Source organism: Catharus ustulatus, chromosome Z (genome assembly GCF_009819885.2).
Source record: "Catharus ustulatus isolate bCatUst1 chromosome Z, bCatUst1.pri.v2, whole genome shotgun sequence".
Lineage (NCBI taxonomy): Eukaryota > Metazoa > Chordata > Aves > Passeriformes > Turdidae > Catharus > Catharus ustulatus.
In genome coordinates, this window is record NC_046262.2 from 38,552,727 (window position 1) to 38,566,271 (window position 13,545).

At 39.7% G+C, this 13,545-nt stretch overlaps 1 protein-coding gene across 2 annotated transcripts in view; it reads left to right on the forward strand.

Annotated features, from left to right (window-relative positions):
- NTRK2 (neurotrophic receptor tyrosine kinase 2) overlaps positions 1-13,545 on the forward strand; it is a 203,304-nt gene that overhangs the window by 157,844 nt on the left and 31,915 nt on the right. For both annotated transcript variants that reach the window (XM_033085343.2, XM_033085353.2), the window contains one exon: positions 1,273-1,507. In XM_033085343.2, the coding sequence (XP_032941234.1) occupies positions 1,273-1,507 (235 nt within the window). The remainder of the gene's footprint in view (positions 1-1,272; positions 1,508-13,545) is intronic.

Genomic DNA, 13,545 nt, shown 5'->3' on the forward strand with positions numbered 1-13,545 from the left:
CTCACATCTGCCACTTTGCTCATGAAATTCTTCCCTTGGGGCAATTTTAATATTGTATTTCTAATTGGTAGTGTCAGATTTGATCTCACAGATTTTGATTAATTTGCAACTCTTTTCGAAACTCCTGTGCCCTTACCCTAGAGAAAAATTAAGGCCTCACCTCTGTTGAGGAGGGAAGAGGAGAGGTGGTCTCTTTGAAAGAATAATTTTCAGGAATGGAATAAAAAAGGGCTTCTGAAAACACAGAAAAATAGAATGGGTGGAAGAAAGGATATCTAGAAGATTATAAGATATATCAAATGAAGAGTGATTGCCAGATTACCTCATTGATTGGCTAAGGATTAGCTAGTAGTTCTTCCCGTAAAATATTGTTCATATGAATGTTTATATCTAGTATCTTCAAGATTCTAGGTTGTACATGCATACCAGAACTCACATAATTGAGATGGGTGAAGCTCATGTGTCCCAGTACTTCACTGGGCTTTCCTGATGCAAAATATCCCTGGTTTTCATTAAGTGCATAAAAGCATTCTCAATTGTTAGTTAACTGTTGCTTCTTAGGGACTTGCCAGGTCTTGAAAAATTCGTATTTCTGAAGTTGTTTTGTTTCTCCAAATAGTGTATGTTTTGTGTCCTCTTCCTACTGTCAAGAATTCCAGTCTCAGGCAGGACTCACCCTTGGTGATGAAATAAGCAAAAATCCTTTCCTGCTGTGCATTTGGATAGGAAATTAGAAGCATAAATTTAAAATTATTACCCTTGTTTCTCAAATGGAGAAGGAAGTTAGTTCTTTCTTGTTTAAGACAAGATGGAAGGGTCATTGGCCTGTATCCCTGCAGAAATCGAGGAATGCCAGTCACAGGAAAAGTGATGCTATGCATGCCACTTCCTTGCCTTTCCCTCAATTGTTTTTCAGTTTTACAGAGTGATAAGGTTTTCCCTTGGTTCCCAAGCAGGTTTGTTTGTCACCCTTTCTCCAGAAAAGATTACTATATTGAAGCAAGAGAAAGGAGATGCTTTCACATGGGTACTATTGTGAACACATATGCCTTATTTCCTTGGGTAATATATGTCCCATCTGTAATACTCTTCAAACAACCTATCTGTCACCAATTAAGGAAATGAAAAAAGCTAAGACAATTTTTTTTTCCTATGTCATTAAGGAATTTATAGCACTTTTGGTGGAGTTGTATTGACTGATGCTCACTAATGCCTTTCACTTCCCCATCTCACAAGTGGCCTATCAGTTTATCAGATTGTGTTTTGGTGCAGGGCACATGGACCAGATGCAGGGCTGATGGCGGAAGGCAACCGTCCTGTTGAGTTGACCCAATCCCAGATGCTTCACATTGCACAGCAGATTGCTTCTGGTATGGTTTACCTGGCATCACAGCACTTTGTGCATCGGGATCTTGCTACCCGGAATTGTCTGGTTGGTGAAAACCTGCTGGTGAAGATTGGGGATTTTGGGATGTCTAGAGATGTGTACAGCACAGACTACTACCGGGTAAGTGAACTGCTGTAATAAGAAGTAAGTTAGGTCTTGTTCAGTCTTCTTACCACATTGGTGTGACTGATTCTGCTTGTATACTTAACCATCTGTCTATCAGGTAATTTAGAGCCTAGCAAATGGAGAGCCTGGTTCTGAATTAAAAGGTTTTGGAAAACTTGGAGAGTTAATCAGAGTAGTTTGTTGAGTTTAGTTGTTTATATGTGTTGGGTTTAGCTTCTAAATCACAGAAAGGTCTTTTTCTCTGGGCAAAAATTCTGCACATTTGCTTGGCGTAAGCAAAGAAGAAGCAGCAGATGAAAAGGAAGAATGGGTAATCAAATTTGGCCCAACACTTTGAAGCTATCAAAATATGTTCTTAAATACTGCTAAGAAATATGGAAATGGTAATTTTGGGGAGCAGTTATATAAAGTACCAGTTAACCAGAAGAAAAATAAGTAGTGGGCAGTGGCAGGGACCAGTTATTTTACTCAAGAAGAGATTGGGTAAGAAGTTGTTGCATACTCAGCACCTGAAAGCTTTTCCTGCCTTAAGCCAGGGCTTTAGTCCTACTTCTTAATGTTGAAGAGCTGTTTTGCAAGAGTAAGAGTAGCCCATTGCTCTTTTTCATTATGACTGTTTTCCCTGAGCTTAATTGCCATAAAGTGATATCTGAATTTTGCAAAGACCTTCTGAGATTTCTGGGATAAACGAACTCTGTGCATTAATGTTGTTGCTGACGTAGTATTTGTGCTTTGTGGTAAGACATGTAGATGACACCATTTACTGTTTGCTATCACATTTGTAATTTCATGATTGGAACTGAACCTGTCAGGTGTTTGTGGCTTGGGGAAGGCAATCCATGACCAAGCTGATAATTTTAGAGTTTATCCAGTAAGGTAAACTCATCATCTTTAGGCACATGTTTTGAATCTGCCTCTCTATTCCTTATTTCTTATTCCTTTTTGGTTATTACTTTCTTAGCCACTCAATCTGGATTGTGTTAATAAAGGAAAGTGTCACATCACCATCAGTATTGGTGGGATGCCTGGGAAGAGATTGTCTCTACATCTGGCTGAGGCTGGATAGGGTAGAGGAAGCTACACTTTTGAAAATTAGTGTTGAATGCTGATTCACTTCTCATAAGTAACAGCCTCCCCTGTTAATTTTTTTTTCCTTTCAAAGACAAACCTGGTATTTAGTAAACATATTATCCAAATTCCACTTATATATTCTTATCTTAGAAGCTGGCACTTTGAATTATTTGATCAACATAAAGCAAGGATGACTGCACCTCAGAGCTTGAAAAATATGAAGGATGGTAATAAATTCCACTGTGTTTTAAAGGACACCAGTGAGCAGAGGCTAAGTTTCTTGATTTGGCTTTTGATTTTGCATATTGCATTTTTGCACCACTTGTTTAGACTGAAGTTGTGTTTCTGTTCCATACTTCAGGGTTTACCATGTTAGTCATTACACTTAAGAATGAAGGTATATGCAAAAAAATATGTGTTTCCAAAGGTTGTTACAGTCAGAGGCAGCATTTTTGAACACATGCTTTGCTTATTTTTGGAAAAAAATAGTAACTCCCCCTGCTGCATAAAAACTGCCTGCAAAAGCGTGTAGAAGCTCAGTAGTCATATGGCTTTCCTGGACGCAGCTGAGGCCTGGCTCAGGCATGTGATGGTGTACAGACTCTGGCATCAGTGTACCTGCTCACATACCTCTGGGTTTAATCCTTGAGTCTTCCACATGAATACTCAAGGAAGCAAAGTTTCTAGCCACTGAAACACAAATTTAAAACAACACCTATGACCTGGAAACTGCAGGAGTTCAGGAAATTCTGGGTAACCTGAATAAACTTGGGCGTCCCTCAAAGGACCTAATTTCAGGAGTACATTGTATTTCCCACTTCCCTCATACAGAATCACCCTTCTTTACTTCTTCTCTCCCATGTCTTCACTTATTTCTGAGGTGAAGGAGTGCTTCTGCAAGGTCTAGGATGTAATGAAGGAGAAGAGGTAATAGTGTGAAGAGGATGCAATCATGTGAGAGAGGGAACAAAAAAGGTGTAGAGAGGTGTAAATGAAAGACAGAAATGTGAATGAAGAGAGAAGGAGGTAAACAAGAGTCATAGAGGATGATGTAAAGTAAATAGCATGGCCCCGTCCAAACTGGTGGCATAAGCTTTCAGAGTGATGGGTGGATATGAAACTTCAAGTTGGGAAGTTGCTTGTTCTACACAGTAAGATAAACAAGAAGGATAATTTCTCTGGTGCCTCATGTTCCAGCTGGTTTCCAGTTAGTGCAGAGGAGGGACAGAACCACAGCCTGCCATGCCACCATATTTCACAGCTGATAAAAGTTGGAAGTACCAGTTGAGCCTGTGAGGTTTTGGCCTGCTGTTTCTGAGACATATCTGGGCTGGTCAGAAGATGGTCATGAAAAATCAAGGCTATTATGAATTCCCAGATGGTTGCCTGGAGAATTGCATCCTTGGCAGGCCTAAGTCAATGAGAACACTGGAATGGCACTGACGTACCATACCTAATTGCTTATAGCAGGCTAAGTCTTTTTAACTGCTCAGGCTTAATCACTCACAGAGAAGTAAATCATCCCCCACCCTGACAGCTTTATCTGATGCTCATTGGAGAGATTTACACAATTCCAAAGAGTTCTGCAAGAAATGGTTCATCATTTGTGCATCTTAATACACTGGATTTTTTTTTTTTTGGAACTTGCCACTCAGTCATGATGTTAGATTTGCCCAAGATGATTATTTATAGCTTGCTTCTGTAAGATAAGGATGATCCCAAGTCATTGTGCACTGCTAGATTGTTAATGACATTCTGCATTGAATCAGTTCAGCTGTTAAGAGATGCTTCAGGGAAGAGGGGAAGAGAAGTAACCCTTGGATTGGGAATACATGTGATATGTGGTCCTGATTGCACAAGCTTTCCTTTTTTCTCCCTCTTTCTTTTTTTCTGTCTTTTTCATCGTGCAGAAATCTTGTAGGTGGGGGAAGTCCTGATGTACATGCTAGCATCCACTGTAACAGCAATAGGTTTTGATAGTCAGACCAGAAGAAACTGCAATGACTTTTCTTACCCAGAGGTTCTCTACACCCCAGGCCAAAATTAAACAACTGTCAAGTAATTGGTTTGGTCTGTGAGCCAAACAGCTCCAGCAACACTGCTGCACTGCAATCCTTATAGCACAAAAGGTCCTTTCACAGAGTTATTTACTTGCAGAGCTTAGGTCTCAAGTTTATTAGGGGCCTTTATTTGTTTTGTTGATATCTGGGGTTTGCTGTCTGATTTCCTACCCCCACAGGTCAGGGTTTCCTATCTTTCTCTAAGACACTCAGGTAATGATTTAAAGTAGCTTTCAGTGCTTTTCAGTGCTGACACTGAAGCCTGGGAAGAATTACATCGTTGTCATTTGTTCTTGCATTCAGAGATAATATATCTCTGAGGGAGGGCCCTTCCAGTTCAGGTTTACAAACGACTGCTTAAGTACTTGGTCTTAAAATAATTTCAGCACTTCTTGTTTATAAGCAAAAAGCTTGAAAAAAAGTAGAAGTCATCTTATCCCAGTACTTGGAAAAACTTAATACTTTATGCTTTAAATATCCAGCCTGGTCAGCCAACTACAGGCTTGAGCCAAGGTTTTGGATGAAACTGTGATCTCATCAGACTAAGCAAGAGTTTTGCCATTAACTTCATTAGGACCAGAGTTTCACTCTTCCCCATTTTTATGCTTGTCCGGTGCAGCATAGACATTCTGTTTCTTATTTAGATTTATGGAGCTCAGTTTTGTAATCCTTATTTAGCTGTTGTGTAATCTACTTGCCTTTATGTAACAGCACAAGAACAGTGGAGAAAATATGGTCTCCTTTTCTCATCTTGCACAAACCACTCAAAACTTTGTCAGAAGACTGGGCCTAGTGAGGTTTTTGTCCTCCTTTAGACTCAATTTGCCCTAAAACTACAAAGAAGTTCACAAATTAGTTTCCTTCACTTCTGGCACAGATCAGGCAGACAACTAAGAGGATGTGTTTCAGTATAAATTTCAGTGACTCCATTTCTCTCTAAAATCTTCTCCACATTTTGTACTGTTTTGCTATTTAAAGAGAGCATAGCATGTCAGATCAGAAGAAGAGACATAGGTAACTAAGTCTTTCACTCTTGCAGGAAGCCACACAGCAGGTGTTAAGGGTAGGAGCAGCAAGAACCTGAGACCTCATCATGCTGCAGGGAAAATACCAACACTCACTAGTATTTAGCCTGTTCTGTGTAAGACACCAAGCCCCATAAAAATTCTAGTCTACCAGGGAAAAAGATAAGATTTCAACAGTGTCCTAAGCACCTAAAGAAAAACTATGCATGGCAGAAGTTCCTGAGAGATCTTAGGAAGTCGGTCACACCTTACATGTGGCAAGATGTGACAGCAATCCACATCAGACATTTCTGTGAACATCACCTTCTGAACTGGCAAACTGCAGAAAGCCACGTGGGCCCAAGCCAGCTGCACCAGCCTTGACATAACTTGCTTTTGGTGATGCTCCTCAGAGCACATCTGCTCGTGTTGCCTGTCCTCAGCACCTTAGAACAGTGTGGGAAACAAAGATGATCCAGAATCAAATCATATGACAAGAAGGAAAACAAAAAGGCAGCTCCTGAAGAAAGACTTTAGTTGAATAAGTTAATGAGGTGCAGTCTGCAAAATGCTGACAGGCTTCTTCTGAAATACCTCTCAGGTGTAGAAATGGTTTCTGAAGCCTGGATTTCTAACTCCTGAATCACTTCTGTCCTGTCACACAGCCCCTTCTCTCAAAGTGGATGCTGCAAATAAGTAGAATCCTGTGTTGCCAGTGCTCTTTCCTGCACAACAGCTTCTCTATCCTAACAGCTGCATTGTTTTTTTAAAATCCAACAACCTGAATTAACTCATCAGCAATAGATACCTAATTGATCACATTATTCTGCTCTCTTTCCAGCCTTTAAATCTCAATAGTATTTAGAGAAACTACGCCTGTTCCGTACCAGACTGTTTTGGAGGGTTAAAGAAGGCCTACTGTCAGAAAAAAAGTGTCTTCATTTTTTTCCCCTTCAAAGTGGCCTCCTGCAATGATTTTCAGTGTGTGAAAAAGCAATTTTTGTATCTCTTTCTGGTACAGACATTGCTAGAACTGTGAATGATATTTTCCAAATCAGATTTTTCCCTTTCTTTGGTTAGAGGCACCTCCCAGTCTCTAATGAGAACGTGCTGCATAGTACATTTAAACTCACATAGCCTGTGTCATTGGCACATGTTTACTGTATTGTCAGACAATGCCCTGGGCCACTCTCTTTTCTAGTCCTTCCAAATGAAGAACATCCCTTTTTTCCCCAAGTTTTTGGTTTCAGTCCCTCAGCAAATGACTTTGCAATTCATACTGGCACATTTTGTACCTCTAGTGGTTGAGAAAGACTGTTGTTTCTCTCTTATTTTTATTGTTTCTTTGGGGGCTGGGTTGTTTAGTTTTGGTTTTGTTAGTTTTTGTTTTTTGGTTTTTTTTTTAATTAGAATTCAGGTCTTGTCTAAATTGGTGTAAAGAACTAAAGAAATAGAATCAGGGTAGCAAAATGCAGACAGCTGATGGAGTGAGAAAGATTTGAAAGGAAGTTTCCTAGATCTTTATAGCTTTGCTTCCTAATGTTTCCGTGATAATTTCTATTTAATACAAATATTAAGTATTCTGTATTGTTTGTCTTTTTAAAAAATAGAATTCCCATGCAGTTTTAGTTAAGACAAGAGAAGTTATTAAACTCCTTAACCTCCCAGACTTCCAGAAAAACTAATGGTTACACAACTTTCCATTCCAGACCTATTATAAAAAATACATAGACTTTGGACCTTCTTGTTACATAAAAAGATGAACAACCTTTTGAGAAACCATTTTGACATTTGTGAGTGTTAAAGTCCTCAGCAAACAGTTTTTATTCTGATTTTTGCTGTTCCTTAGCAAAGCCAAAATAGCAGTTTGAAGAACAGTGAAATAATATTAGAATTAAAGGAATGAAACAGCATCTTGCCCAACTAGCCATACCCTCCCTTCATGTATGAATCTAATGTTGGAGTGCTGTATTTCTGGAAACTGCATGATACACTCTATGAAATATTTTCCAAAAGATAAGGCTAGTAAAATAATCACCAGAGAGTGATCTCGTTTAAGCTATTTCCAGTACCTAATGCCTATTTGCAAGGAGAATTAATGCATGACAGTAAGGGGCTAAAAAAAGAAAACGCTGGTTTATCATTATTTGGGCTGTAACTAGCCAGGCAAACACCACGATACAAATGTTTACAGTGAGGAACAAGTGTCTGTCTATTCTGAGAGGGCAATAGCAGCAAACACCTGCAGGTCTCAGCTGTCACTACAGAGATGAATACCTGTGTGTGGGAGTTTGGAGGAGGCTGCACTAAAGAAAACAAGAAGGAGTTACTGGGAAGTCAAGCAGCTTGTCAAGGCATTCTCGTAGGTGTGTGTATTGAATTGTCACAGTTTGAAGGCACAGTTTGAAGGCTTTTTATTAGCTGCTATTTTTGCATCCGCTGCTCAAAAGGAAATTATCTGCTTCCCTACATGGACTTCTCGGCTTTCCTCCTCCGTCAGAGGCTCATTGCATCATGTGTAGTGCTGGGGAGGACAGAGGGTTCCAGCAGCCCTGGAGGACGTGCACAGATGATTTCATGCAACTGGAAACAATACAAGAATAGGCCAGCTTGAGAGATGTAAATCCAAAGTAGCTGCCTTGAAGTCTGTGCAGTAGCTCTGAACTTAAAGTAACACAATCACAAGCAGAATTAGGCCTAATGATTTTAAGACGTTTCCTAAAAGTCACTGCAATGTCAGCATTTAGAAACTGGTATGCACCAGGACATGGCTGATGACAAAGGATGAGCACCATGGCTTGATACCTGCTGCTACTTTCCCATGCCAGAATATATTCTGTACTGTGCAGGAGGCATGGTCTGTCCCCAGCTTTTGCTTACACAGCTACTGGTTTGATTCCTGGTTTTGTTTGGAATTACAGCTGTTTAACTTCCTCAGTTCTTCACAGAAACCTAATTTCAGCTTTGTCTTAAGCAAGAACAAGTTCCAACTTCTTTAGTACAGCTGTAGATATAGTCACTTCCCAAGTGTTGTTTTTTCGTCATCTTCACATCAGGGTTATTGGTCCTACTTGCGCCTCTATTTCCATCTGTTTTCATCAACACACATCCAATGAGGGCAGTCCAAGAAAATTTTCCTTATTAGTGCTAGAAGAGGGAACATCAGATGACCAACATGTGTAGTGTGCTGCATTTAACAGTCAGTTCTTACTAAACTCTGCCTTGCAGTGTGAATGACAGGATCATAACACAGAATATCGGACTTTTAACTGGGGGGTTGTGACATACTTCACTTGGCCAGATTTAAGCTCCATTTTGCTTTAAATGAGCAAATGGGAAGACAGCTTCATCGCTTCTGGAGTACATTCTCCTTCAGTCTGTGAGATCAAAGAGTGTAAAGAGGGCAGAAACAAAAGCCCAATAGCTAAGTTGAAAAATTAAGCTGATTAAAAGACAGACTAAAGCAAAGTGACCTTGTTGCTGTGACCAGTTATTTGATTTCCGATTGAATTTCAGTGCCTAATCTTTCCTTGTAAATCCACCACCACTCGATTTATACCAATGTGGTTTTCATGCAGCATGTCAAGAAATAAGTTCACCTTGAGAAAAAAAGTTCAAGCCAGCAGGAAGTACCTAGAAACATATGCTATCCTTTTGAACTACATTACAGCTAAAAATGTTGAATGTGTGTCAGTCAAAATATTAAAGTGTTTTGAAATTTTCAATTGGCAATTTTTCCTCTATTTGCTCCTGTTAAAAGCTTTGAGAATTTAGTATTTGGTTCCATACTGGTTATGAAACATATATTACAGTTTTCAAGGGGCTGGAAGTTTTGGATTTCCCACCGTATTGTTAGACCATTTTAATGAAGTGCTTTTCAGCTGGTTACTCCTGCAGTATGCAGTTGGTAAGAGCCATAGGATCCACATGCACGCCTATAGGATAACAGGAAGTTTACACAATCATCGTCACCAGTGGCTGACACAAGCTTTTCTGTTGAGGGGCTCTTAGCACAGATGTTCATTAACTTAAAAAGTCCTTTTAAAATTATACATACAAAACTGAATCATTCTCAAAAATAACCACACATATGGATATAAATTGCAGGAAAGCAATGATTCACACATTGAAATTAGCCTTAGGAACTGCAATTTGGAGAGCTTTGCAGAACTCTGATCGTAATCGCCTCATTCCATTAAGCAGCAGCAGAGCTGTACAAAGCTATTTTTTGCAGGTGCTGAAACGATTTAACCGTTGTTTAGATGATTAGCACACAAGAGTGCCATGTCCTCAATCACATCCCTGTTCACAGTTTGCTGGATTGTACTTGGAATATTGGTGGAGGCTATTTCCATTGACTTTACTAGAGCCAATGCTTTGTACAGAGTATTAGAAAGTGAAAAGTTTATGGGCGACTTTTTCTAGGCATAGAATGGCAAGAGAATGTATTAAGTAATTTCTGGTGGGGTTTTTTTTGTTGGTTTTTTTTTGTGTGGGTTTTTTTTTTTGTGTTTTTTTTTTTTTCCTTTTTTTTTTTTCTTTTTTTCCGGGCCAGGTCTTTGTGCAGACTAATAATACCTTTTAATAATTATGGGGAGGAACCATTTGTAAATATCTGGAGATACTGTACTGCAGTGCTACAGATTGTCACTTTTGGCAGTCAGTCTGCCGAGCGATTTACAGAATTCTGAAGGTTAGCAGCTGAAACTGTTGAGGTTTTGATGTGTGATGTGCACAGTGTGAGGGAAAGATGATGTGGGAACAAAATCGGTAAAAGATCTCTGGGAGCACAGTCGGATACTGGAATGGCATCTCCTGGTCTCCTGGGTGCTGCGGAGTACTGGCGCGATCTGTGAGGCCGCCACTGCCCCGCTGATGGTGGGGACAGCGAAGAAAGGCCACCCAGAGGCAGCACTCCTTAAACGGGAATTCTCCTTTGATGTCTGGTCACTGAATCAGCTCCCTGCAGAGTCTTTGCAGGCTTCCAGCTGGAAGGTTTTCTTATGCAAATGACCTCTCTCCTTGCACTAAGAAAGCAGTTGCTAGGCAGTTTTCCTAAATATGCATTTTTTACCCTGGGCTTGATGAACAATTGGCACTCTTTTGGCCCACAGAACTCAGGAAGCACGGAAAGGAAGAACTAGACAATTAGACTATGAAGTGGTACGTGTAACAGGATGGATCAAGAGGATGAGAGGACAGCACCAGCTAGTAATAGAGCCGAGGCTACAAACCTGGCTCTGCAGAGTCGTGTGTGCGCAGCAAAGAGCTACTGATTGGTGATGAAAATGGGGAAGAACTGTGTGGCATGGCAGGTCATCTCCATCTTCACTACTCTCTGGGTCCTTTTTCTGTCCAGTGGAACATGTGTCCGCTCTAACACGGAGTGGAAGGGAAATCAGTAGGAAAGATTTAATCAGAGGCTGTTGCCATCAGTGCCAGAGAACATGCAGTCAGACAATCTGTGGTTACCTATGTAGCTGTAACACATATGCTTTTGTGAAATGTTTTCAGTACCAGATGTCATGAACAGTGGTGAAGTTTTTGATGTCTTGTCAAGAACAACTCACCAAGCTTTCCAGAAGGTGAGGACTCCAGAAATAAACTGATACTGTATTCTTATATTCTCAGGAACTTTGCAATTAGACTTCAGAGATAATTTGGCTTTGAATTAATCTAATCTTACATAAAATTAAGCCAAAACATACATTAAATGCTGTCCAAATTCTAGCTGTGTCCTATCTTTAGGAAGAGATGAAGGCCTGATTTAAGGTGCATGACAGAATATGCATCTTGGATCAAGAACAGATACAAAAGAATTAGAAAAGATTGTGATGACTCAAGTACTTCCATCTCCATCATTTGGGTAAACAACCTCCGAAAGAAAAGCCGTATGAGTGGGAAGTAACTTCATTCTTTCCCGTGTACTGAAATGCTTTCAGGAGGAAAAAAAACCAAAAAACTAGCTTAATACCCTTGAATTTGCTTTCAGAAGTTACTATTTATTTGCCTTTAAAAATATTCATGCAGCACTGCTGTCCAGCCCATGAGGATTTGAACACCTGACATTAAATTTGATATACAATCAGTTTCTATTTCTCTTCCACAGTTCATTTCATCCAGGGCTTGATATTGCCATAGTGGTGTCTCAGATGTTTGGGCTGGGAGCAGAGTCATACCCATTGAAATTATCAGATAGAGATACCAACACTGAGAGGTGATGCAAATGAAATTTCAAAACTACTCCCTTATTTAGTCTTATACTTGTTTTGATCTCCAGAGAGGTATAACATTGATATTGTTTGTCTTCAAGCTATTTCACAATGCTTTAGAAGGAGTTTAAATTACAGAAATCCATGATTTTTAAGCCTTGTCAAACTGTATTTCAGTCCTCTTTTCCACACAACTGTGTTCAAGTTTTCTTCACAAATCTGAGTCCTGGAAGTGAACATTGTAAAATGAATGTCACTTTAGTTATTGAACTCTCTCCTGGTTTGGAGGACAGGTGTCTGCTAAGAAAGGCAGGAGCCTCTTTTTGAAATGGAGAATGTAAACCCCTTCCCTCCAAATTATTATAATTTTAAAATTAAGGGGCTCTCAGGCATAGATATGGGAATAGGAATAACAGTTTTTAATTGGAAAATTAAAATAGAAGTACAGTATTACAAAGAACAAACACTGACAGAGTCAGAGTACAATCTGACACCCGTCAGGCAGGGTGTTGGTAGCAGTCCCATTAAATGGTGACTGCATCCTCTTGCAGTGACAGATGTGGTTCAGTTGAAGCAGTGGTCCTGTAGAAGGGTGCAGTTTTCCTCCAAAGGTCCAGTGATGATGTGGGAAAGTCCAGGTTTCCTCTGGAATCCAGTGGAAAAAGTCTGCTCTGATGTTCCAAATCTGTTTTTATCTTGCTAGGAAAGGCTTGGCTCATTCCACTGGGTGGAGTATCTCACAGTGGAATGATCTAATTTTGTCATGGGACTCAATGGGCCATTAGCAGAAGATAACTCCCTAGAGAAAAGATGGGGGGTGCAAAGATAAAGAACAATGCCATACTGGTTTCAGTGGATGGCCATTAGCAGAGTATCTCCCATGGAGATAAGGATCACTGCCCCTCCTAGTCTCAACAGATGGTGATAGAATAGATACTTTTGGTCGCATCCTATATGGCAACTGAAGACATTATTGGTCACATCCTATATTACAACCCAAGACAACATCACACAGTTAGAAGTCAGGATTTTAAAGAAAGATCTATAGTGTGGGACTTTTGATAGTAAGAGTGTAAGGCTGCAGATCTACATCCACAAAAATAATGATCCTGTGTAATAAAGAAGTACACATTGAAAATAAAACAGATTTAAAGCCATTTAGAGAAAAAAGAATCTTGAGACTACAATGCTGTAAAGCACAAAATATTTGATCTTTTCTGTTGCTATTGAAAATTACTATGACCTAAGCAGTTAGTTTTATAGCCTGTACAGTTTTTAAAGAAGACAGAAAGACACTGGTACATATTTAAAGAATGAAAGCTTGTCTACCTCCCAGATGAATGAGCAAACTGGCATTGACATTAGTGGGGACAGATATTTTGCTTTTATTCTTATTAATTGCAAATTTGTAATAGCTTTATATCTGATTTCACTCCCATGTTCACTGCAGGATCTACAGGGTGAAAAAAACCCACATCCCCTGTGATCTAACTCTTGCACACCGCATTGTGAAGCAAATCAAAATGTTTTGCTGGAAATACAAACTGGGGTTTTTGTTAATTGATATAAAAAATGTGATGCAGTCTGAGCCTCACTTAAGGGATCCTTTTATACCATCGTCTAGTCAGATTCAAGGTGTGTGTGAAGAGTCCTTCAGCTTGTTTTATGGCCCACAAGATTATGTC